Source organism: Bacillus rossius, chromosome 2 (genome assembly GCF_032445375.1).
Source record: "Bacillus rossius redtenbacheri isolate Brsri chromosome 2, Brsri_v3, whole genome shotgun sequence".
Classification (NCBI taxonomy): Eukaryota; Metazoa; Arthropoda; class Insecta; order Phasmatodea; family Bacillidae; genus Bacillus; species Bacillus rossius.
In genome coordinates, this window is record NC_086331.1 from 37,727,198 (window position 1) to 37,754,496 (window position 27,299).

The 27,299-nt window shown below is 37.4% G+C and overlaps 1 protein-coding gene across 1 annotated transcript in view; it reads right to left on the reverse strand.

Annotated features, from left to right (window-relative positions):
• The window catches only part of LOC134528880 (uncharacterized), a 530,965-nt gene that overhangs the window by 87,048 nt on the left and 416,618 nt on the right, over window positions 1-27,299 (reverse strand). The window contains exons 25-28 of the mRNA XM_063362546.1: window positions 16,193-16,317; window positions 8,040-8,297; window positions 2,481-2,653; window positions 1,677-1,843 (exon numbers count right to left, since the gene is read on the reverse strand). Coding sequence (XP_063218616.1) covers window positions 1,677-1,843; window positions 2,481-2,653; window positions 8,040-8,297; window positions 16,193-16,317 — 723 coding nt within the window. The remainder of the gene's footprint in view (window positions 1-1,676; window positions 1,844-2,480; window positions 2,654-8,039; window positions 8,298-16,192; window positions 16,318-27,299) is intronic.

Below are 27,299 nucleotides of genomic sequence, written 5' to 3' on the forward strand. Positions count from 1 at the left end.
CTGATACATCCAAACACACATGATTACACAAAATTAACATAAATGTTGGTATTCAAACATACAAATTTACAGAGATTCCTGTAAATTTAGGCGCTACACATTAATAAATAAGTAATGCATCATATTTATATTAAATTGCAACAACAACCTCTCTTGACGAAGAACAGAAACTTCTGTACAACCCTAGCCCCAAATTAAGCAGGACCTTGGGAGTTGGTCTACTGTTTAGCTCCCAATGCCTACCTTGTAAGAAAACCTGGTGGCTGAGTAGCAAAAATACATTGAGATCACCTGTGCTGATCAGATGACAATGCTAAGGTTGCAAGCATTGGACCTCCTAATTCGCCTACAGTCCCCAGGACCACCCAAGAGGCCAAGGAACATGATGAGGCGGGCTTCCATATGCTTCTGATGTCAGACTTCATCTACAGACAAAGGTGCTATTGACCCAGAGGCCATCCACCTGGAAAGAGAGACTAGCACTACATAGCCAGTGAATCTCACAAGGCATCCGCAGGATACTGTCAGGTTCGTGAACACCGTCTTTGCTGTGTTCGGGAAACTGGCTGTGACACCAACATCAAGTCTCATGCCCCGGAATATAGAGGCAGAGGAAGGCACAATAGCACAGAACCTTGCTCATCTGTATAATATACTCTGTGGGCAAGCAGACACCACTACCATCCTGTTATAGAAGGAAGATATAAGTAAAGATATAGTGGAATACATCCATGATGCTGAGAATTTCACTACCCAGATCCAGCAACATCACACCCGGTCATTAAATGTCCAAATGCTCCCCACTCTGTAATGCTGTCATTATCAGCAAAATTACATCCGATGAGAGAAACTATACTCCCATTCCTAAGCCCACATCCAGCTAGAGCCTACATACCACCTACTTGGTTTATGCATCTGGAATGCATCAGCCAAGACTCCTCCTTCCCTTTTTCTTATGAAAGATCATATCTTTCAGGAATCCTTAAAGTCATTGTATTTGTTGTGTCATAGGTCCCTGGTCAGAGCCCCACAATGCTGAGTTGTTTTAGTTCTGCCTGAGACCTGTTTACACCTCAGTGATGAAGAAAAAAAATTAACTTAGCCTAATATACAGGAACTCTTCTCAGGGTGGGAAAGTTAGAGGCCTTACAAACATAACAATCACAAGTTGACATACTAAAGGATTTTAAGTGCACATCTGCGGATGAACTCACTACCAACAATGCAGCTACCCACATGTGTGGAAGCTCTATATGCAGTGCCTGTATGAACCATATCACTAAACACACAGAGAACGCAAACAGTGTCCACGCACATTATTTTGGTCCTCCACCCGAAGTTCAAGATCAACCTTATATTCTTTCTGTCCTACCATGTAGCTTGGCCCCCTTCCCCTCACCATCTTGCTCTACCGACTGATGATCTGCACACAGTTTCCTAACAATGCAGATTGATGCTCTTCCTAACTAGTGTACATTAAATAACTTTTAGTTAAATCTCTGACAGCAAGCTTTACAGCGACAATTTGCCACACTTTTTGTATGCAATGTGAACTTATAAGGAATTGAACCAAGATTGTTGTGGTGGACGATAATATGCTATCAGCAAGGTCCCTAAGGCCCCTACTTGCCAAAAAATACTCATAAAAAAGTGATGAATTGTGAAAGTTTGATTACGTGACACTGATTCCGCTTCCTTCCTGGTCGCGAGACCCACTTGGGGCATACGACACTGTCTGGTCGCTGGCATCAAATGAGCACTCCACTCGCACTGTCTTGTCTGTTTCTTGCATTATCACTGGGTTCTGCTGTATCACAACATGGTTCACATATTGCCCACGACCCTATAACATAAACATAGCAATTGTGGTAAAATTCTTGCTTATGAAAATCAGTTTTTTGAATAAATAAGTGAAATTTTCTTGAATATACTTTAATGATGTGTTGAAATGCTCAATTTGGAAAGGGAAAAAACATGTTGGTGAAAACTGCAATGCGACTGAGGTTATCTTTTTAAAAGTGTGGTTTGCAGGTATGGAGATGAGAGGACACATCAAACAGTCCTAAATCCTGGGAGAATATATACAAACCAGCCAGCAGTTGAAACTGAACCTAATACTTTCAGTCACTAGATCAAATTATTATAATAGGTACAAAATTTAAAATGACAGTCAAACACTCATATTAGAAGAAATGGAGGTCTTGCTGATCTCTGTGTTGTAGGTTGTTGAAGCACCAGTCAACTTCCATTTGAGGGTTCCTGGATTCGATTTCCAGGTTAAGTTATGGGTGTGTTATTATTAAAGACTATTAATGAGTTTCGTGTCAAATTGAAACCACTAAGAAAGGTTTTCTAAGTAAACCATTCAATAATGGTTTATTTAAAATAAACCTACAATAGTCAGAGTGAGTATAATTGTTTTATTAGTGTACGTATGTTTTCTGTTGTAATAATCTATACACATGTGAACCAACTTTTACCTGTTGGATTGTTCCACACTGCGTTCCCATTGAAATACGAAGTACCAGTTGAGTTTGGCCATTCCCCATCTCGAAACAAGCTTGTGGGTTCCCTGTTGCATACACGCGGCCCTCGAAAGGCACTCCAAACACAAATGTAATGATCATGTCTGCTTGGGTGCAGTCAACCCTAACTGTAAAAACAAATAACACCAACACACATTTTCAACTGCTTTGCTATAAAAGAATGCAATGTTGTATCACATTTATCAAGAGCATTTGTAAAATTGTTCTTTTAATTTACAATTACTGAGTCAGTATCAAAATCTTTTTTTCAGAAAGTGAGGTTCCATTATCATGGAGATCTATTTGCTTTAAGATTTTCTGTGTACACCTATTCAATGATGTTTTATTAATGATATTTATTTATGATTATATATTAAACTCAAAACGGTAATGTAAGGTAAACACCTATCGTACTTGATAATAATAATATTGACACAGCCCTAAAAGATTTAGAGATACTTATGTTAGTAATATCAAAGACCCATAGAATGCTTTTTATCAAATGGTTATTAATAATATTAAAATCGTGTTCGGGACTGACAATGCCCGCTAGGTCGTAGCGATGAGGAAACACGGTCGCCAGTAGAAACAGTTTACAAGGCCGTCACAGAGGGGAGGCCGAGTAGTAATGTTTTCCTCGCGTAACTCGCAGCTGGAGACCTTCAGAATCGCTGAAGAGACGCGATTTAAGCAAGACAGATGAGCCGAGAGAGAGGGGTAATGACATATGAGGAGACTGACAGCTGTTAACGAGAAGGGGAAATGGGATAACGAATCGGCGGCAAGGAATATTCGAAACAAAGGCACGGGAAGGATTCGCGCTGTTATGATAAACAAACATCAACTCGGTAAGGTAGGGCAGAAATCAGTCTGAAGTCGGAAGTCGTAGTCAGTCAGTGGGAATCAACGCAACATCACCGCCAGGACGACGAACTGTGAATGACAACATCATAATGGGTCAACAATGACAGTTACGACCACGGCTATAGGCTAATATAGGGAAATTAAGGCTTAACGAAAACTTCTCTCTCTCCCCTCAAGAAAAACTTCAACAGTTATAATTGAAATCACTCTTCCTTTTAAACTACTCTACAGTAACTCGATAAATTGTTTAAGTTCAATAAATAACTTAGAAATAATCGAAACATAAAATCTTTGGATAAGGGAGTAACATTAACAGTTAACATATCACATGCGAGAATAATTTGAATAAAGTTGTTAAGACTGTGAGCGCACAGACCGTTCACGATCCACAAAAAAAACGAGGATAGGAATACAGAGACGGAAATGGCCGATTGCATGGTGTCAATATAACCTTTTATCCCCACTATGTTCAATTATGGTTGTTTAAACAGGCGTGTCTTTGTCGTTGTAATAGTGTCAAAGTATAATGTTGACCAGGGTAATGTGACTAGCCCTGTTGTACAGTTCTGAAATGTTGATTAAAATCTTCTTATTGTTTTGAAGACGAGTGGTGGAGAAACACCCCCCCCCCCCCTCGTATTCTGATATCCATGTAGAGCCTTATGGATATCATGAATCAGTTTAGAAATATAATAATATTAAAAATAAGTCAAACTTTTAAGCCCCATCATTAACATTGAAAATGACTTTAAATTGTCTGTAAATGCATGAAATTATAACATTTGCCAGCTTAACCATTGTCATTATTCTAGTCTAGCATTGTTCATAGGAGTGTGCGGAGTAATCGCTCACAGTAAACTGATAAAATCTGTAAAAATGAGTTAGTAAATTTTAAACAGAAAACATACTTTGATAATATACTTTATGTCCTGAATCTTGCCCTGATGTGTGGAATGGGTGTTTGCTCAGGCGCCAACTAGCAGGTAGATGTGCGCTAGAACACCAGACTTTTTAGGGGGTGGTTCATGGCCGAGTGGCTGGGAGGCAACAGTTTTGATCTCAACAGAGACCCCCCCGAGCTGGCATCTCCTCCGGATTCTGTACTATATTGTCGCGGTTCAAAATTTTTGAGGGTTTTTAAAATAAAATTTGGGGACTTTACTGATGGGACTCTGGGCTGGCTGCTTTCCTCGCTCGTCAGCGCAGATGGAGTGATCAAGTAATTAGGGCACGGGGCTACCGTGGCGTGCTGTTGGCTTGCAGTCTGCACATTCTTTTGTGGTTTGTTTGTCCGGCTGCGCGCTGGCGCAGCCACAAGCCGCAGTTACTGGGGCGCCTGGCGCAACCGGCCACGCGTTGTGGCCGCACAACTGGGGGGAGGGGGTAGCCTACTCAGCTGTCCTGGTTAGAAGTTTTATAAATTTGGTTTCAGTAACCATGGATGGTTCAGGTAGGCGGTGCGCGGGGATTTAAGCGAGAGTTAGAGAGAGGTCAAGGCTCACTCAGGGGTAGGCTATGCTCCCTGTGGCAACGAGTCGGTAGAGTTCGGCATTTGACTGGTTTAGTCTCACCATAGCGAAGGCTATTCCTCAAATCAATGTTAACGAGTATCTTAGATTGTAATGTAGTCATTTTAAGCTCACTCCAGCGGAGGCTATGCCTCTCGCCGGTGGTCACGAGTACCTTAGTTAAGCTTACAGGTCGTGATGCTGCCTGCCTGAGTAACTAAGTGGCGGAGTTCGAGATAGACCATTTAGAGTTCATAAAAGTTTCAAGGGAAGAATATAACATAATGAATGATTTAAATTGTTAGAGTGGGAAATATTCTGCTACTATAGAAATGTGAGTACAAAGCTATCTTTTCTTAGTTGTAATAAAAATCATGGTTTAAGAGATTCTTAAGTTAATGCCGCAAAAGGGATAAGGGTTAGAGTTTTGGTGAAGCTCTCTCTCTCTCCGTTGTTTGCTCGTTCAGTCTTTTTTTATGAGTCATTACTGAAAGATAATTGTTGTGAATTTTAATTGTAATTTTAAACATAACCTGCAAAGAATGCCTGCTGCTAAATACTGATTTCGAATGTTGAAAATTTGATAGTAAATGTAAGTTGGTTTTAAATTAGTATTATGTTATTTTTAAGAATCCCCATTTATTTATCTCTATCTAGACATCACATACGGGGTGCAAAATATATATCCATTAAAGTGGAGAGTATTTTATTATGTTAAGAGGAAGAATAAGACTAATGCGTTTCGCAAATTTTAAGCCATGCCAAGCGAGTTTACAAAAAGTTACTGTCCCCTCCCCCCAACCCAGTAAATTAAAGCCAACTCTTTATAGAATCCTACCTACTGAATTTATTGTATTTAAATTATTCGTATGCTGTTCAAACCCGTTGCGACAATACCTATTACTAAATTAAAGACCGGATAAGTATAGGAAAGTATGTCCGGGGACTGGCTTCGGCTTGAGGTGCTTGTGCTGATGTCCGCCATATTGGGTTGTGATGTCACAGTGGCCATCTTGGACTCAAAATTCCTCCAAATTAGCCAAAAATGACTCAAATTTTGACAAAATTCCTAAAAATTTCCCTATTTCGAAGGAAAATTCCTGTTTTGAGGGAAAATTTCCCGTTTTAGTTCCCAAAAATGCCAAAGGCTTGAAAAGTCCGTAATAAGGCTTAATAATCCATATCAACAGCCTCCCCTAAGCCTTCGAGGTCATGACCTTGAGAATTTGGTGTCATGTCAGCAATTTTGAATTATGTCATAACTGTTGCAATTATCGTTATGGCCGCCATCAGTGGCTGTTGGTTTCTGTTGTAATGCACTCTGTTGTTTTCTAGTGTTTTCAATTGTTTTCTGTTGGTTTTGGGTGGTTTATGTTGTAATGGATTCAATTTGTTTTTGAATGTTTTTAATTATATTCTGTTGATTTTTGTTGTTTTCTGTTGCAAGTTACTATTTTGGGGTTTGTTGTTTTCTATTGTTTTTTTATTGTATTCTGCTGGTTTCTGGTTTAAGTAACTCTATTGGGATATGTAAAATTAGAACAAATATCATTAAGAATAATTTTTGAATGCGTGCATAAATATATCATCAATAATAAATAGTAAAATAGTATGTATTTAAACTTATAGAATTTATGACAAGTAAATTGAGTAAACAAATCGAAAATCATATGAAAAAAAACTACAGATGATTTAAAAATTTTTAAAGAAAAAATTAAAAATATTTGAGTTTATTTATGATAAATATGATTTTATTTAACATAAGAATTCAAATGAATCCAATAGAATGCACGAAACCCACTAAAAAAACAACAGGTTGCAATGGAACACGCTAGAAAATTACAGAATGCTTTACACCAGAAACCAACAAAACCCAACAGAATACAATAGAATCACTGAAAAATAACATAAATCAATATAATGACTACAACAGAAACCAACAGACACCATTGAAATACACTGAGAATTACAAAAGAAACCAACAGACAACACTGAAATACATGGAGAATTACAACATCAACCAACATAAAATGGCTAATTCCCGCATTGAATACAACAGGAAATCTTGTTTCCTAATGTATTTCTGATGGTTCATGTTGTTATATTCTGTTGTATTGTCTGTTTTATATTGTTAATTTTTGGTAGGTATGTGATGTGAAAATTTTGTTTTACTAATAATTTACATATTTTTATTAGTACAGATATCTTAACCTTGTGATAAGCTTTCGTTTACGCTTCATATTTCTTGTTAATAAATTTATAACTTTTGCAAATTTAATTAAATTATAAGTAAAAGGTATATTAAAGACTGAGATGCGCACTTTAAAATTATAAAGAACATGTAGTATTTCCAAACAAACGTTTTAATTTATAAAACATTACATTAAACTAGCAACGTTTGAAGTGAAGAAACTAGTGGTGTGCTTGCTGCCGCAAAGTAGCCAACTACCAAAGTTAATGGTCGCCTGGCCTGTACAAAAACTATTCCATGATAAATTTAATTGTGTAATGAATTTGTTAGATTCGTTTATTTAATAGGTTGTTACTTTCACGTTTATTAGTTGTTGGTTTAAACACGGGTATTATACAGTATAAATGCATACTACTTAACTATGTGTTTATAATAAATTTTTTTAAATTATAGTACACTGCTTTTAAATATTATTACCTTGTACTTAAAATAATGTGTCAGCTTCTTTCGGCATTCGCATAAAATTATTATATTTTCGTCGCGAATAGGTACTTAACTGTTGCATTGCAAGTCGCCGTCCTTTTTTTTTTTTTTTTTTTTACTCTGCGGCCTTAGTTAAGAGGACTTATAGTTTCAACAACTTTGCACAACAGTCGTACAACACATCACTTATGTGCACATCATATAAGACAGCCCCCCTCCAAAATTACAGAACGAAACTGATTCATAGGACAAACAACTAGCTTATTCGGTTAGACCTCCATGTAAAAAAAAAATTGCGAACGTCATGGCCATAAATCACGTGGGTGTTCGTTTTTCCCACGCAAAACTGTACTCTCTCTTTGTAATTGTTTTTCTCGGGTTTCAGCCGTGTGTAAATATAACGGATTGCGCTTTTTTTCCAATGAAAAAGAGAAGAAACGAAGCTCTATGGCGACAGCTGTAACTGACCGTTGCTGCAGGCGCCTCGCTCGCTGTAGAAGAAGGCGCGGTCGGCCAGCAGCGAAGCGCGCGTCGCCGCGAACGTGTCGTCCGAGCTGAGGAAGCACTCGTGACGCCCCAGGTGGAAGTTGAAGGAGCGGCAGGTGAACTCTCGCTCTTGGTCGCACAGCAGCCGACACTCGGCCGCGCTGTACGTCTGCGGCACGTAGCGGTCCGTGTAGGGCAGGAACCGCCCTGCGCTGTCCGCGTACTCGCAGTTGGCCAGCTCTGGAGCACAAGGGCAGCACGTGCGTTCCCATTTCAGGTCATGACTTTATATTTATATTAATCAGTAAACAACTTTTAGACTTTTTCAATTGTTTAACTTTCACAAAATGAAAAATATATACAACACATACTTTTTGAATAATTAGATGCCAAAGTTACATTTTTAACGTTTTTGGGTTGTACAAATAAGGAGAATTTAATTTATTGCAGAACTGAAACTTTTTAGGTTTAACTGCAATGCCACTGGCTACTTCATGACGTGGTTTTAATTTCTATCACAAAAACTCATTTCATGTTTCTTGGCTGTCAAAATCATAACAAATTTGAGAATTTTGAAATGCCAGGTAAAATTAATTAATATTTTCTGAAATAAATTAATAAATGGATGTTGATCTACTCATGGTGGGACATTAACTTAGTTACAATAAGTTGCTTCACAAAAATATTTTGGTTATGGTACAATTGCCATTACCCATGCGTGATGCCATGCCATGTACATGCAGCTTCGTCGTCGGGGCACTGGAACGGGCATATTGCTGTCTATATAAGTGCTGCTCGAGAGGCTGCTAACACTGCAATGACGTAGACGGGAAATAATGTGTTGTAGGCTGGCGCCTTAATGCACTCACGTGCGGGCTGGTTACCACGAATTCACGCCAGTCTTTGCCTCCACATGTTATGGAAGTATAATATAAATTCTCAAAGTGTAGATAAGATGCGTTCCATTAAGTTCAATAGAAAAAAAAATTTAATTCACGTACTTTTAAAGGTAATTTTCTATTGGTAAATTATTTTTGTAAATACTCTTTATTAAATTATCCCACAGCAAAATCAAAGTAATGGTGTAAATTAGAAGTAGTGAAGTCACAGTTTTTTTAGTTCCCAGATGTGTTACATTAATTAATTAATGAATTGATGAGACAATCAAGAGGTTTAACGTCTCGCTCACATCCGGCTCATTAGATACAATGAAGGTTGATAAGATGAGAATGGAGCAATGACGAAATAAGTGAGTGGGGGGAAAGAGGAGTACCCCGAGAAAACCCACTGGTTTGCGGCACTGTCTGTATCGTTCCACTCTTGCGAAAAGTCCGGGTTGAGCCTGCCGGGGGTCGAAGCCAGATTGCTTTGGAGAGAGTCAAGTGATCTCTGACCATTCAACAACAGTGGCCCCGCAGAAGTTACAGGCACATAAATTAATGTCCTTTTTATTTAGTAAAACAGTTTTTTTCGAAATTGTAATCAAGCAATGTCAAGCAAATACAACTTTTAAGCAATAATCATGAGAGAACCAATAAACCATATTTTAAAGAGTGTTTCTTTAAGACGTATAAGGGTTTTGAAAATGTATAATGGGAAAACTAATTCAGGTTACTAAAAGGCATTTGCTTTAAATCTAAGTAAAATTCTGTAAGTTTTTTTGCACTAAAAGATGACATAAGTCGAATGTTTTGTGAAATGGCGACTATTTAAGAGTGTGCATTGTGTCAAATGGCTTTTCAAGACAAAATCGTTCACCCAGACACAACTAAATTACCACAAAGAGTTTAATGAGCTGCATTCAAGTGAATTTTGCGTTAAGAGACTCGCAATTATGTTTTCTAGAATCTAGTAGCATCTATAATAGCAAAAAAAAAAAAATGTGACCGACCGAGTGTAAGTGATGAATGTGTCGAAAAAATCCATGTGACATTCGCACAAGGTCTTACAAAATACACCCGCAGATATTCGCAAGAACTGGCAATTCCACGTAATATGGTACACAGAGTTTTGCATAAGATGTTGAGATTATGCGCGTACAATGTTCCTCTAGTGCAAAATTTGAAGCCTGGTGACGATATTGCTCGTCAACAAGTTCCAACAGAAACGCTGGAGTGCACTGACACTGATGAAAAGTTCTTGAAAAAATAATTTGCACTGATGGGGCCAGATGTAATTTATCGGGGAGATATGAAGGTTGTTGGATCATTAAATTTTCAAGAGCAGACACTTACATGAATAATTAATTATTCATGCTGCAACAACTGTATGCTATACCACAAATTCAGCAATTTTAGTCTAACATCGTTCTGCAACCCCACTTGGGTTAGAAGGAACGCACGTTATTAGACAGCGCATTTCTAGGATGATGGATCAGCACAAACGTTCCCATACCTTAGCCTCCACGTTCGTCTCACATCTCAGGATTTTTCCCTGTGGAGTTATGTCAAGAGCAATGCATGCCAAACACGAATTAATGGATTTGATTACAGGAAGACTAATATCAGAATGTTTTCTCGAATATTCTAACAGACATGCTCTACACAACATGGCAAAAGCTAGAATATTGTATGAACGTTCTCCGTGCTACCAAGGTACCCATCGAGGTCTACTAAGACCAATAGGTCTTAAATGCCGCAATTTTTTGCCTGTTGGTTGCTGCCCTCTTTTTTTCGTCTGCTGGAGACCACCATATTGTTTTTTTTCTGCTAGAGACCGACACATTTTTTTTTCCGCTGAAGGTCACCATCTTGGATGACACAATACCCGCCATCTGGATGACATAATGTTCGCCATTTTTGTTTCTTCTGTTTGTCGCTTGAGTGGACCAGCATCGCCCTGTTTTAAGCACATTAGTTCAATATTTTATTACCTACTAGTGTTGCTATGACCCTTATAGACATAATAAATTAAATTTTGCATACAAAATACAGTGGAAACTAACTTCCAGAATTTCACTTCAATCTACCGAAGACCACTTTTAGCTAGTTTAATTAGTTTTCAAACTATTATTACGAATGTGAAAACAAGTTCGAAAAGGACGCCCAATTAATTAACTACAGTTTTGTTTACTAACTATTATTGACATTTTAAATAAATCACAACACTTGGAACGTTTGTCAACAAATTAATATCTTGTTCGTTTAGTCCACATTTTACTCTCCTTACTGGAGCTCGACTCGGCAGTGGCTCTCCCTGCTGCTCGTCTCTTAGCTCGCACCTCTGTCCCAACACACTGCCTCGCACTACTCACTCGTCCGTCACACACACCACAGTCACGATGCACCAGTCTCCGCACACGAATTCCGTCGCTCGTCATCCGCGTTCGCTCACCAAGGCGTCACTCACCCTCCTCACTTTACTGCCTCGGAGACTGGCGTCACCATTTTTATACCCTCAGACCCTTTCTGGAATGGTCTCGCACCCCTCTGAATTGTCGCATCTCAAGAGTCGACTTGACACCCGAAACTCCCAGAACAATGGCGTCCTATTATCGTCTCTTCACGCAGGCGGGGCTTTGGGAACTTGCCGAAACCTTCAGAACCTCAGATAGATAAATGAGAAAGCTTTGAGGAAGGATGAAGCGTGGTTGAAGAGGTAACAAGCACTTTTGATAATCAAATTAGGGGTGTAGTCCTAATGGACAGCACCTTACCCGCGGGCTAACGAGCCAGCTGGTTGACTAACCGGGCCGCTGGAATGCCCCGTGGCCTCACCTCTAATACACTCGTAACATTTTTTTTTCAAACCCATAGTGGACTTAAACTCGGTGTCACACACCATGTAGACCTTTTATTTTTTCATTTTTTTTCAAGGACTATTTATAATATTGTATCTCGATATCTCCCTTGCATTAGTTGTTCTGCCACAAATGTTTTTAACAGACATTCTCTTAGTGTAATATCATGGATGTAAAAAGGCACGCAAGTTTTCATAATTATCACTTGCGTGACTTTTTACACCCTTGAAGTTACACAAAATAAATGTCTTTTAAATAAATTTGTGACCAAACAAAAAATTCAAGGGAGGCATCAAAATAAAATTTTGAAACAGACCTTAAATTAAGTAATGAAAAAAACTAATAAATCAACATGGCATGTGAGACCGAGCCTAAAGAATAATAATAAATACAGGATAATTATAAAGTCCGTGAAACATTTCATAAAATCGGTACACCGAAATGGAAAAGAATAACGTAACGAATTATATACCACGTGAAAGAACAACTCTCAAAGTTTTTTTGAATGTAGCGCCAAAAAGCTATTTTAAAAAACAACCGACAGGGGTGCTAGTGCATGTAGTTGCTGAAAATGGCTGCGAACCAGGCAGAGAAAGCCTTTAGTGTGCTTGAATACGCCCGTAGCGAATCGGTAGTGAGTTTACAAAGAGCTTTCCGTGGCAAGTTTAAGAAAACACCACCAGTTTACAATAGCATAATGAAGTGGTACAAGAAATTCGCGGAAGACGGCTGTTTGTGCGACGCAAAACGGTCGGGTCGGCCAGGCGTGCCACAACAGACAGTGGATTGTGTACGGGACGTGATGGTGCGGAGTCCCAAGAAGTCAACTTATCGGGCTAGTGCAGAATTGAACATCCCTCAGCCAACAGTGTGGAAAATTCTTCATAAGCGATAAAGAGTGAAGCCGTACAAATTTTAGCTTCTGCAAGCCATCAACCACGATGACAAATTGCTCCGACTGCAGTTCTGCATTGCCATACAGAACCGTCTTGAAGACGATGACTTTGCAAGCAAATTAATCTTCAGTGACGAAGCCACTTTTCATCTCTCAGGAAGAGTCAACCGACACAAATCACACATATGGGGGACAGAGAATCCACATGCAACTCTCGAACACGTCCGAGATTCGCCAAAAGTTAACGTGTTCTGTGCCATGTCAAACAAGACAGTTTATGGCCCCTTCTTCTTCGCTGAGAGAACTGTCACTGGTATCACCTACCTCAACATGCTGCAAATGTGGCTTATGCCACAACTTGAAGCTGATAGCAGGGACTTCATCTTCCAACAAGATGGTACTCCACCTCATTACCACAATGTGGTACGAGATTATCTGAATGAGACGTTGCCACATCACTGGATGGGCCGTGGAGCGGCCGCTGACCAAGTCCTACTCCCGTGGCCACCACGATCACCGGACATGACAACTTGCGATTTTTTCTTGTGGGGATACATCAAGGATAGTGTTTATGTTCCACCTCTACCACAGAACCTTGACGAATTGAGACACCTCATCGTAGCAGCTGCTCTTACCATAACTCCTGATATTCTGGTTCGGTTATGGGCATAATTGGACTATCGATTAGATGTGTGTCGTGTGATGCAAGGTGGACACACAGAACATTTATAACTAGTGAAAAAAAAAACTTTGAGAGTTTTTCTTTCACGTGGTGTATAATTTGTTAAATAATTCTTAGCCATTTCACTGAACCGATTTTTTGAAATGTTTCACGGACTTAATAATTACTCTGTATATAAAAATGAAATTTTTTCAACTAAAATAAAACTATAATTTTAAGTCTCCTGGAGCATTGTCTTTAAACTTAAAGAAAGTTTCAGTTCTTAAATCCATTTAATTTTCCTTATTGGCAGTGCTCTAAAACATTTAACGTAGAGTATGCATGCACCTTATGAGTGTGCCATTGGATTAAATGTTTTCACATCTGCTTAAAGGTTCAATATTTGGTGAAAGTTATAGCGCTACAGGATATGTTCTACAGTTGTAAAAACTCGTCAATAAAGCGAATATAGACAGATATTGATTATAAATTTATAACGCATCTCAAATTTTGTATGCGGGAAAACTGATTGCGTAAATGATATACATAACTGACGTAAATACGGACAGCAACGGAGTGTTCTGTTACCAGTCTATTTAGCACACACAATTTTTGATACAATTCACAATGTACTTTAACTTTCTGAAACATTGTAGTTATTTATTTTAATATTACAGAAACTTATCTGAAACTATTGTGCTATATGGGATTTTAGTTTGTTGAACAAGAGAGACTGAATATGAAACCCTTGCAACATATTCAAGGCCAATCAGGTTATAATGAAACAGAAATAAGATTTTATTGTTTTTAACATACTAATTGAGACTGAATTTGACCAACAAACTTCGGCCGCAGGTTCATCACGACAAAATAAGTTGAGTCGGTTTACGGACGATAGTTTGACGTGACAACGTCATTAAAAAACATTGATGAAATGATTGCATACTTTATGAATAAAATTGAATCATTTTTATTTTAATAAAAAAAGAATAAATACTTGAAATTACACTAGTAATCAGATTTTTAAAATGCAAGAATAATTAACCATTATTGCCGAAATTGTTGTTGTAATAAGCAATGAAACCACATTAACTTTTCACTTCGCTTTATAAACAGTCGAGTGCAAGAGAGATAGATGCGGCGCAAGCGTACAATGAGCGTAACGGGACACAGCGTAACGGAACAATGTGTGTAACAGGACACAGCGAAACGGAACAATGTGCGTAACGGGACACTTTTTCGTGCGTGAAGTCGGCGTTCATCGATTCAATAAAGCTGAACAACATTTTTACTGTAAATAATAGGGAAGTATTTAAGATTGAACACTGAGCGTATGTATTATGTTTAATTGGATGAAGTTCTACAACCACCATAAATTTTGTCGCTATCGCAAAATTATTTTATTGGAATATTTGGGGTTAGTAACAAGTCACAAATGATGTGAAAAATAAAGATATTACCCCCAATTATTTCAATAAAATAATTTAGCGACAGCATAAAAATTTGTGTTTGTTTATTCAATAAATAAAAAACAAAAAAACACATAAAAACCATAAAACAAATAAGAAAAACCCAATAAAAAAACTTCGACTGAACGTAATCCAGATGCTCAGTGTTGAATCTTAAATACTTTCTCTACAAGCCTTGGGAAACACTATAGACCATAAGTCTTTTAGATGTTTTCAACTTATTTTGTCGTGATTTACCATCAGCCAAAATTTGTCTTTCGAATTCAGATTCATATTTTATAATAAAATTACTTATTGTATATAAATTTGAAGAAATTTTATAAAAGTGAGAACTTTATTGTAAAAATTGCTGAGATTAATTTGACTGAATTAAGATAAATTCCTTTCCTGTATTGCTGCCCTTAGAAATTTTTCTGTTTTAAGATATCCAATAAATTCCCATAGTTTTCAGCATATGCTATTCTAATGTGTACATTTCAACGCCAATAATGATTTTGAAGAAATTGGCAGGATTATATTTTGCACTCTGATCGCTTTCATCCATTTGGCTAAATAGAACCGGAAAATTATTTGTAATGGATATAACAACTATTTAACAAATAATACCTACTTGTGTTTAAAATGATTTTTTGTTGTTCTAGCATGGTATTTAATTATAACATGAAATGTTGGGTGGTATTTTATACACACCCACAATTTTATTCATATGTAATGGCTTTCAAATAACTGTGCACAAGAAATATGAAAATGTTGATTAACAAAATCTTGAGCTTTCCCAGAGGAGTCAGAGCCACCGGATCGTTTAACCAAAACATATTATTTCAGCAATAAATATTTACTCACTCATATTGGTGTCAGTAATTGTGATGAGGATAATGGGTTTGATTGCAACCCCTACCATGACTCTATTTATTTACCATGTAGTCTGTTTTACATGGATTTTTCGCAAGTTCAAACCATGACAGATAATGCTGTGAGGCGATGCGCTTAATCGGGCAAAGAAAAATTTAGCCTAATTCATTTTGCTGTCATACAGCCAGTTTATTTACAAGTTATTTTTTTATGCCTTTACTACACTAAGAAGCAATATTCTCTATGAAAACCACATCTTTATTACTATTAATTACTATAAGTAGAGTTTTGCTTTTTACACAAACGGAAATAAACTTGATTTACTCTGTTTTTAAATGAATTTCCACTTTCTTTTACCTAAGTGAGAAGATTTTATTCTTTTTTAAATATTAGTGCAGCAGTATGATGGACTGGTAAGTTACGCAGTTTCTGTTTTTCATATAGATGAACCTACATTCTCCCTCTGTTTTTATGACATGATCAGTGATGTAAATGTGATTTGAATGGGTAGCAACTCACGTGGGGCACATTCATTCTCCATGTAATCGGCATCAGAAATACTTCGTTTAAAACTTTCAGGTTGAGTACGTCTTGTATCAGCACTTAGCTTGCAAACTCTTTCTCGCGGGTAGTAAGTTGCTGACCTGAAACAAGAGATTGATGACACATGCTGTAAAAATAATGTAGGAAATGGAACATGCTAAAAGAGATTCCTGTAATTGGCCATTAAAAAAATATATATTTGACTAACCAATTGGCATTCAATGAAAATTAATGTTTCAAACAATTTTTATATTTTAAATAAATTTTTATAGTAAATTTACTGAGTGTTTTAGGAAATAAGTTAACATTTTACCTTTAAAACATAATCCAAAGCAAAGTTAAAAGTACAGAATACAAATGTTTATGAAATTATATAAATATTATTTTTTACTAATAAATATCTGAAATTTTAATAAGGTCACTGTTAAATTGTTAATGCTTGTAGAGTAGGAGAAACTATTTTTTCAATTAAAATTAAAATCGAAGAGAAAGATATGAGTCTTCACTAAAGTCAGTCGATGATTAATAAATTATTTTTATACAAACAGAATGTTCAAAAGATTAAATTTTGAAGGCTTCAGAAGGTATTTTTTTTATCAGCACACTCTGTATAAAACAACATACTAAATAACAATAACAAATAACTGGGAAAAATCAAGCAAGCTAACAAACTACCACTTTTTGTAAATAACAAGCCAAAATTGTAAATACAATAACTTACAATAATAACTTATGTAGTTCCATTTGAAAGGTTGCAACGGAGCGTACGCCCGTGTAGCGTTACTCATTTGGATGACGGACCTTCAAGCATGGGAAATATCGGCAGGCGATGAGAATCACCTAGTGTAACCTGCGAGCCATGTAACTTGGGCGGTGACCCAGTGCTGAGGTCCGAAGTGGAACTGCGCAGTAAATTAATCGGCATGTGACGTCATCTGGAGTCATCTGGAGGAGTATATATACTAGATTTCGCAATCACACAGTCACGAGTCGAGCTCTAATCGAGAGTATGTTACTTCGTGCTCCTCGGCGTCATAGCAACACGGTGCCTCTACACACCAGCACCCCTTCATCCGAGAACTCTAGCTTCACCATGGACGTTGGGAAAGAAAGACCTCGCCATCTAAACCAAATTTTCATGTTTTGTATTAGGACAACATTGAAGAATACATGATATTATACATGACTGGCCCAGTATTCTGCGCAAATTTAGGAAATCAGCTGCCATCAGATCAAGTAGGTACTCGAACTGCTCGAAAAAGGTCCGAACCACCACTCCGATGCCAGCTTCATCACTGTCATCACGATGGAGGACAATGTATTGATTTGCACGAGAGACGACTCGAAGGCTTGTGCCGCAGTGGGGAACTGGATGGTCTAACGAGAAGGGAAGGGCTGCCATGCTTGACTCCCGGGCTGTGAGGCGGTCAGCGCAGCCGTCGCAGTTCGTCTCTTGGCGGCTATACCAGGCGGTTCTGCAGTGTATTTTCCATGTATGTTTATTTTTTATTCTTTTTATTTGCATAATCTCTTTTGAAAGAGATATTAGCAGAGTTTTTTGATGATAAATGCCATAAAATCTAATGTTGTTCTATGCAACAATGTATTTTAAATCACTCTATGTGTGAGTGTTTGACGATAATGCCATACAATTCTAATGTTGTTTAATATAGCGATGTATTCTAATATTTAACAGTGTCTTGTTCTACGAGGTATTGATTCTCATCTTACATAACCTATTTTGTTGGGAAAAAAATAGATATGAGGAGAGTGTTGTTGTAAGGTTGGTGGTAGTAATTTGTTGTATGTGCATTGCAGGGAAGCTGATGGTGTGAATTAACGTTTACGAACTGAAATATGTATTACTTAAAATGATCAAGTCTTAATTTTTTAAAAGTCAGTAACTCGTTAAGCAAGTCAGATAACAGGCGATCTATGACTATAGCAAATGAATAATACTGTCGTTTGCTTTAACAGAATTTTATCAGTAATACGACAGTAAACTATAGAATTGTCGCGCGTTTACAGTATACTATTAACTCGCAATAAATGTAGAAATGCCCGTTTATATATACTTAACTGACCATTAAATTAATCGTTATGATTTGGTGTGTTTACGCAGGACCATGAGCATGCTAATATTTATATGCCGCCGGGGGTCACCTTAATCATGAGAAGTTTGTTCAGTTTCTTGTAAATTATTTTTGTATTTATTTGGTTGTAAATAATAGTGTAATTGTTGATTGAAACATAGGTGTGATTACTTTACAACACACTGCATGCAAACTCAACCATTGGTAACTAGTCCAACTACAAGGTGAACAGTTTATAATTATTGCCTACACCCTATTATCTTTTCAAAAGGCCTGAAAACATGCTGATGTATAAATTCTAAAACACTAAGTAAAGGAATAATGTACATTCTGTTAAATATAAAAGTATACAGCACCATATAAACATATGTCTAAATTTCTGTAATAAAAAGTTTCCTAACTCTTTTTCGCTTTATGTTTATACACTTTAAGTAAAATTTTTTTTGAACATTTGTATATTGTCACGTGGTTCAAAATTATCATTAATTTATTTTATTATTTTATTTGTTGGAAACACTTTTTTTAAATATTTTCTCTAGTTCGGGACTTGGTTCCCCTCACTCTCAGATGATGTAACACCTTTGTTGTAATTTGGGTCTCCGCGGGGCTGGAAGAGTGCGAGTCTTGCACGTATTTGTATGGGGACGCAGGCGTGACCGCGTTTCAGCCAGGCCAGCTGACGCGTTGTTTGCTGCAGTTCTAGAGAAACACGGCGCAGACTTTTTTACCTTTTTTTGAGGCCAGCTGAGAACGAGGTTGTGCGCACGCGCCATGCGCAAGCGAGTGTCACAATCTTTTGGCTGGTTTTCTGACTACGTGGACATCCCGGTGTGGGCAGCGCGCGGCCGGCTTGTTGTAATAACTTTACGTGTTTGGAAAACACAGGAAAACTTCCCGTCAGGATGTTTTCCCCGTAGGGGTTTTGCGGCCAAGCAAATTGTTTAAAATATATGTAAAATGTTTCCGCGGGGCTGTAATACTGTGGAAGGCAGTTATGCTGCCCGGCCGTGCGTCGACGTGGTAATGGTTAGGTGAGTGAAATTGAAATGGCGTCTGCGTGATGCCGGAGTCTTAGTCTTCTGCAACTTCATGTTTCTTCGTAGTTAACTTTAAAATTCTCGTTTGGGGTACCTAGTAGTTGCTCTCTTAAATAATTTGTTTTAAAAACTTTGTTTTATTAACGTGTAAGAAGTTGAGAACTAAAGTTTCCTTTTTATTTTCAAGTACAAACTATGTAATTTGTTTGTATCGCGATTCTTGTCTTTTTATGTTTATGATGACGTTATAGACTTAAACTAAATAATTTTTAAAGTCTTTTTCGTGGTAGTGAATGTTCTTGATAGTTTTTATAATGAAGTTGCGGAAGAACTAATGACGTTTGGTATCACTAGGTGGCCTGGGGGAAATGATAAGAATAAATAATGTTACTGTGTTAGTTCTAATAATGGAATCATAATCAGAATGTTAGTTAGTAAGTTATTTCTTTATGGGTATTTAAGGATTGTAGAGGAAGTGGAAGGTGCCACATTATTTGTCATCCTTATTTATTTTCTTAATAAATGTTATGTGTTCTGTTGTTTTTATGGTTATCTTATTTTTCTCAGTATCCTGATTTTCCATTCTTGTATAAGAATGAGCCTACTAAAAAAAGAATCTAGTTACTAAAAGCTCCATGGTTAGTTAATGTTTTGAGTTTATAATTTATCTGAGCTACATATTGAAGAAGAGAAACCCCCCCCCCCCCCCTTGAAATTGAGACGTGACAGAAATGGTGGATATCGCCGGTTAGTAGGTATAAAGAATGCTGGGATACTGAAAAATAAAATAAGATAAGAGTGTTATGTGTGGTCTAACATTTTGATTTATTTTAGTGAAGAAGAATAGCATGCAGTGAAGCAGGTGTATTAAGATAGATGTGTTGATGGGATTAATTGTTTAATGAATAATTTATTTTAGGTTATTTCTGGAAACCAGTGGGAGACCAGGGATGGCTGTGTTTGTGTAACAATAATTATTTTAAGATAATGTGAAATGTATGCTTAAGTTAAGTTAAGGACTAATGGAAATAAGTGAAAGTGGAGTCTATTAGGAACATGAATTTTGTGTTAACAAGAGATGGCTAGTAAATACACAATTTAAATATTGGATGACAAAGTAAAAAACCCTGAGGACATTGAAAGTAGTTCATCTTAAGATGATGAAACATTGAAAGTGTTAAAAGATAAATTAAGGGACATAAAACCAGAATTGAAAGATCAGAATTTAAACATGGAGACAGGCAGGTCTTTGGTGGACCCGGGATATTTTTTTGAAAAGAGATGTTAGGGGGTTGAGGAATTTTTAAAACAGTTTCGCAGAGCAGTCAAGGTTAACGGTGGAATGAGCAAAAATGTTTGTCATACTTGCCTACATTTTTAAGAGGGCCTGCTTTAAAATGGTATGACAGCTGTGAGAGCACATTGGAGAATTTAACTACATTTGAGGAATTAGCAAACAAATTAAGGGATGCCTTTGTGAGAGTGTGTCACATAGAGGACTTAGAATTAAGATTGCAGGCACGAGTACAAGCAGTAGATGAACCTTTCGAGTCATTTGTGTACGACATATTGAATCTTTGTAACCGACTTGATGCTAAGATGAATGAAGATAGTAAGGTTAGATATGTATTGCGTGGGTTAAGGCCAGACATTGTAGAGAAAGTTATGCTTTTCTCAAATAATACTGTGGAACAGTTACTAGGTAATTTGAGGAATATTGAGGCGGGTCTGTATTACGCTAAAAATCATGAGAGGACACAGTGGGTAAATTCGAAACAGGAACAAGTACCTATCAGAAATCTTAAAGAAGTTCAAACACCAGAAAGAGAATTGTCATCTATCAATACTAGAATTGAGGACAATTTGATAAAGTTTAATAAACAATTAAAGCAATTACGCGGGGAACTTGATACTATGAGATTACAGGCACAACCAAAGTCACAGTTTAGGACTCAGGGAGGAAATTACAAAAATAACAGTACCCCAACACAAAACCATCGAAATCAGTACAACAATTTTTTCAGGCAGACACCAAGTAATTCATTTCCAAAAATAACTGAAAGACCACAGTGGACCTCAGATGGTAGGCCGATTTGTTAAAAATGCAAACGACCAGGTCACTTATACGAGATTGCAAAACATCTCAACAGGGAAACTGAATAGGGCGAGAGTCGGTCGGGGTGACAACTCGTCCCTTGTTAACCAAATGTCTCTTTTACAAAGTGATGGTATTTTAAGTCAGAAGACAAAAATGTTCGGAAAAGAAATCCCAGTTTTTATCGATACAGGAGCCGCGGTATCACTAATTGAGTACAGCTTAGTACCGAAAAGTTGTTGGAAACACGCAGAACCAAGAGGTTTTACAGGAGTCTCAGGAAGAGTTCAGAAACTTACCAAGATGGCCAAATTAAGATTTAAATTAGGATAATATGTTTATTCACATGCGGTAGGTCTGGTGGAAGCCCCAATAAAAGGGATCATTTTAGGATGTGATTTTCTAACCAAATATGGAGCAGAAATTTCTTGTAAGGGAGGCCAGAAAATGTCGTTGACCGTAACGCGTCCTGATTGTTTCGTAAACACCACGAATACCGAAATAAGGGAGGTTAAAAGCAAAACCAAAGTAAAAAGGGACCAAATTCAAGTAGATCAGAACCAAAATCTGGTTAATCATAATGTAGGTCAGGTTGTAACACATGAGTTAAGCCAAATCGAGCCGGAAAATGTTTTAAGGTTAGGTTGTGTGACAGTTCACAATCATGTTAGAGTGGAGCCAAGGATGCATCATCTTATCGATATCAATTTTGAGGGAAATAATTTACCTGAGGAGGTGGTGATAGAACCTAAGGAGGATATTTACAACAGATATTCTATACTTGTACCTAGGAGTATCGTAAACAGAAAACATCATACTCACATTTGGGTCACTAATACTACTAACCAGTCAGTTACTCTTCATAAGGGAATTAAATTAGGGTATTTAAATGAGTTTGAGGAAACACCCAGTATGGAGAACAAAGAAGTAACTAATGCATTACAAGCTAGAGATAAAAATCATGTTGATTTTGATGTATCTAAATTAAACATTAATCCAGAGTTACCAGAGGAACAAAAGAACAGACTAGTAGAGTTGTTGTATAAATATCAAAATGTTTTCAGTTCGGACCCCAGCCAGATAGGGAGTACAAAAGAGGAGAAGTAGTTTTTCTGGATACAGGGGACAGCACACCCATATCATCTGTACCTTATCGAGTTTCTCCTGGGGAACGGGAAATTATTCACAACATAGTACAAGAACACATTAAGAATGGGATTGTGAGACCCTGTGACACGAGTTGGTGTTCACCAGTTGTTCTCATTAGAAAAAAAGACAACGATTATAGGATGTGCGTGGACTACCATCGTTTTAACACTATTCTTAAGGACGCCAATGATGTAGCTAAATTTTTACTAGAAAACATAATTTGTCGCAATTCTTTACCATGTTCCATATTGACAGATAGAGGAAAAGTTTATACTTCCAAAGTCGTTAATGAATTACTTAGGTTAATGGATGTACAAAGTTTGAAAACATCAGGATACAGGCCAAGCACAAATGGATTATGTGAAAGATTAAATGGAACCATAGCAATGATGCTATCTCAGTATGTGTCATCCTCACAACATAATTGGGATGAATATGTACCCTTGGTCACTATGGCATACAACACGGCGAGGCAGGAAACATTGAAATTTAGCCCATTTGTGCTCATGTATGGTAGAGAACCAGTATTACCCTCAGATGTTCAATTAAGTCAGCCTGTAGAAGATGAGGACAGCCTTCGACTGCGTACTCGTTGGAAGGAGATCCTGCGACAGTCCAGAGAGAATTTAAAGAGACAACAGGGTATCAATAAAAAAAGGTATGACCGCAGACGACGAGCGGTGACCTATAAAATTGGTCAGGAGGTTATGGTGTACACACCTGTTCGGAAAAAGGGTTTGTCAGAGAAGCTATTGCATAAATGGTTCGGTCCTTATGTTGTGGTGGACAAATTGTCTAATAACCTGTACAGGTTAAAGAAGACGAGTCGAGGCAGATATGTTTACGAAGTTACAAACGTTGAGAGAATGAATTTTTTTTACAGTGTATAAGTTATGTAATAGAGATTTTTTTGTGGATAACTAAGTAAAACAAAAATAAAAAAACTAAAGAGTTTTGTAACACTTGAAAAAAAATCGAGCATGTCTAATATTTAGTTTTGTATAGAATTTTGATAGAGTCATAAGGCGTGATCATCTTCCGTCCTGACAATGAGGATGCTACACATCGTCCTGGTGCTCCTGCAGCTGGGAAGCAGCCGACAACATCGACCACTAACTGAAGAAGCAGTGGGAGTCGTTGCGGGAGCTCATTTCGAGCCGATACCTCAGGTAACATTGTACTCTTCATCGGTACCAGTAAATTTTAAGGTTGCTTGGCCAATGCAATTAGATGACATCCAGGATAGTATCAAAGAAATCACTTCTTGTCCCTCCAATAGTTCAAGTGAATGGTGTGTTATTTTCAAAGAATTAAAACATAGCTTAATTTATATTGATATGCTAATCAATAAGGTAAACGTAGCAGCAGGTGATGACGTATTGGATTTTCAGTCTCAAGTTAAGGAAAAACGAGGATTAAATTTCATTGGAGAGTTTTTTCATTGGTGTTGTGACATTGCCGTCAATAGTCAATTGAATAATCTTTTTCTAAATGAACAACAAATGTCAGAACACATAAACAAGATGGAATCACAAATTTTAAACACTCATGAGGCACTGGCAAATATGAGCAACACTATTTCTGTTATAAACGAGGGAATGACAGGAATTCTAAAAAGAGTACAATCAAAATTCACAAATCTGTCTAATTACTTAAAAGACCTCCGAGAGGCTATGATGACTAAGTTTTCAGGAATGGTTCAAGACATTGGACATTCATTCCAGTTTCAGGTAGTGTTGGTCTCACAATTAGCCAAACAAGCGCATACATTTACAAGATTAGAGATTCTGGACCAGTGCCGGTCAAATAAGATACCTGCCATTGTAGTTACACCAGCTCAGCTGAAGGAGAAATTAAATATGCTAAATGTAATTCTTAATAGGGATGGTTATACTTTGTCCATAAGTGTGGCAGAAGTTCAGAAATACTTTAATTTACCTATTTGTAAGTGTCAAGTTCACAAGGAAAATTTATACCTTCAAATGAAACTACCCATTGCATACCTGCCAACTTTGGCCAGTCAAAAAGCGGGAGGATTTTAGTGAAATTGGAGGGGGAGGGGGGGGGGGGTGGCGTGAAAATTTTTGTTTATTTTGTAAATTTTGAAAATAGTTTTTAAGAGTAAACCAGCATGATTAGCACAAGCAATATAAAAATTGTGTTCTAAAATAAAATACGTTAACAAACACTCTGCTTTTGTCACACTATCTTCTTTCCGACTTGTCACGAAAAACGTCTAATTTCTGGTTTGATGCCATAGCATTGACGGCATGTTTCTTCGTATTTATATGCTTCACAATGTCGCCCTTTCCGGCATGCGAAACGGAAAAATCACAACGACACAAAGAACAAAATGCAGCATGTTTTCTTTTCCTCGATTGCAAAATACACGGAAATTCGTCACTAAATGTCTTCTTGTACACAGCAAGATACTTCACTGTAGGCTTACTTAGCGCCATTTCTATTAAATCCCTATTCCGGAGTAGGCCTACAACTAAACAACGCATATAAAATACTCATCACGCAACTGCTTCCACAAAATAATATTTTGATGAATACACCGTTGATTAAATTCGAAGACAATGCTACCTCTACACTTCGTCTGTGAGCACAGACGCGAACAAAGGCGAATTTGTTCGGGGACGAACAAACAATTCACACATAGCCGGCTGACAAACCGAAGCGAATTTGGGCACGAATGTAAACAGTGGTATCATAAACTCATTATTAATCCACTCCGTCTTTATTTCAAGCCAACACCACCGAAAATACAGTTTACAATGTTGACAAAACACGCCATCTTGGAAAACAAACGAAACCTTTTTGTGGTTGGCTAATAAACACCAATGGCGAACGTGTACCAATACAGCTCCCATAATTATCGTAAATAACTACGTTTCTTTCTTAAAAGTACGCTTAACCAAGCGTTTTAGCCGACAATTGTGGGCATTTAGGTTATTAAAATAACTACACGTTATGGTACAAACCGTAGTTACTATACGATTATACGGAATAATGGTACAAATATTTTAATTCTATAAATTTATTGCATTAAAAACTTCAAGAGAAACAGAACCAAAAAACGGGAGATTTGAATGAAAAATCGGGAGGGCGGGAGAAAGGGTACAAAATCGGGAGTCTCCCGCCTAAAGCGGGAGGGTTGGCAGGTCTGCCATTGTTAAACTAAATTCCAATTGGAGATTGTTTCAGTTCGTCGCAGTCCCATTTCAGTGGAAGAACTCAACATGTCATTTGGATCATGCTCCAAATTTTCTGGCAGTGGATGGAGACCATCTAATCACTATTCAGGGTAGAAATCTATTGGATTGTAGACCATTTGAAGACAAATTGTGTTTTGTTCCCAGGTTCTCCGGAGATACCCTAGGTAGTGCTTTGTGTCCAAAGGCTCTTTCTCAGGGGATTACAGTTGAAAACCTTAGTACAACATGTGCTTTTAGATGCCATTCCGGAAACCAACTGATGATCACCCAGGCGGGACCAGAACGTTACTTCCTAACAAACCCTTCAGGAACATTAGAATTACAGTGTATGAAACATAACAATGAATCTTTATTTTTAGGAAGTGGAGACATCCTCGGAGCTTTGGATATAGAAGTACCTTGTGATTGTCGTTTGTATTTAAACCAAGAACTTAAAATTAACGAGTTGTATCCATGTGATTCCTTAACGAAATCTAAATTTCAATTAGTACATGTAATACCAGCTGCTTGGATGAAGTTACGCAAATTGAAAATTTTCCCTCATCCTACGTCAACACATACAGTTTTTCCATCTTTAATGGATTGTTTAGATGAAAATTGGCCATCTTTAATACCACATTAAAATTTTTCTTTGTCAAAATTTGAAACCCCTTTAGACCCGATTCATTTAAAAGAACCAGAAAACATACCTAGATTTGTTACGAAAAACTTGCAGAGTATTGCGTTTTCCATTGTAAGTAGTGTCCTATTATTGATTATTGTTGAAAATCCATATCTAGTAGGTATTGGAACGCTACCAAGAGTATCCGCCTTGGACAATGTTCCTGCCCTTGGCCTAGAAATAAGTGTAACTTTGATTACTATGTTTGTAATATTTGGAATGTTGTTATTTCTGTTACTCAAATATCTGAGGAATCTGAAACCCCTCAGTATACCTGTAGGAATGTCGGCTCCAGTAGAAAATTCTGTTCCTTCTACCAGTGGAAAGGTAGAATTAAAGGACATACTAGCCAGAGATAATGGTTGTGTAGCTAAGTTATCTAGTCAAACTGGTGAGGAATTGAAAGTAACCATTTCTGTTTGTGATGATCAGTAGTAAATGAATTTTGTTCCACGTAAAGCTTTAGCTATGATTAGAGAATTAAAATTTTACTAATGTTGAGGTGAAGGGGCATGCCCCCATAAATAATTTTTATAGATTTATTGGTTAAGTCAGGAACCAAATAACGATGGAGGGAGGATACTAGGTTTAATAAGGGGAATTATGACGACAGGACTAATCATTGAGAATGTGGGTGGGATCCTTTCCTTATTCCCATTTCCACCATAACCCCCCCTTTTTTTATTATTCAAGAAGTGACATTGGTAGTTATCGTCAATAGAAGAAAATGGCTTTTGAGGAGGACTTGTTGAGTGCAATTCCGAAGGGAGTGCGGTGGTGCAGCTCCATCCAGAATACTTGTCCCTTCTCGAGTTTGGAGAAGGCAC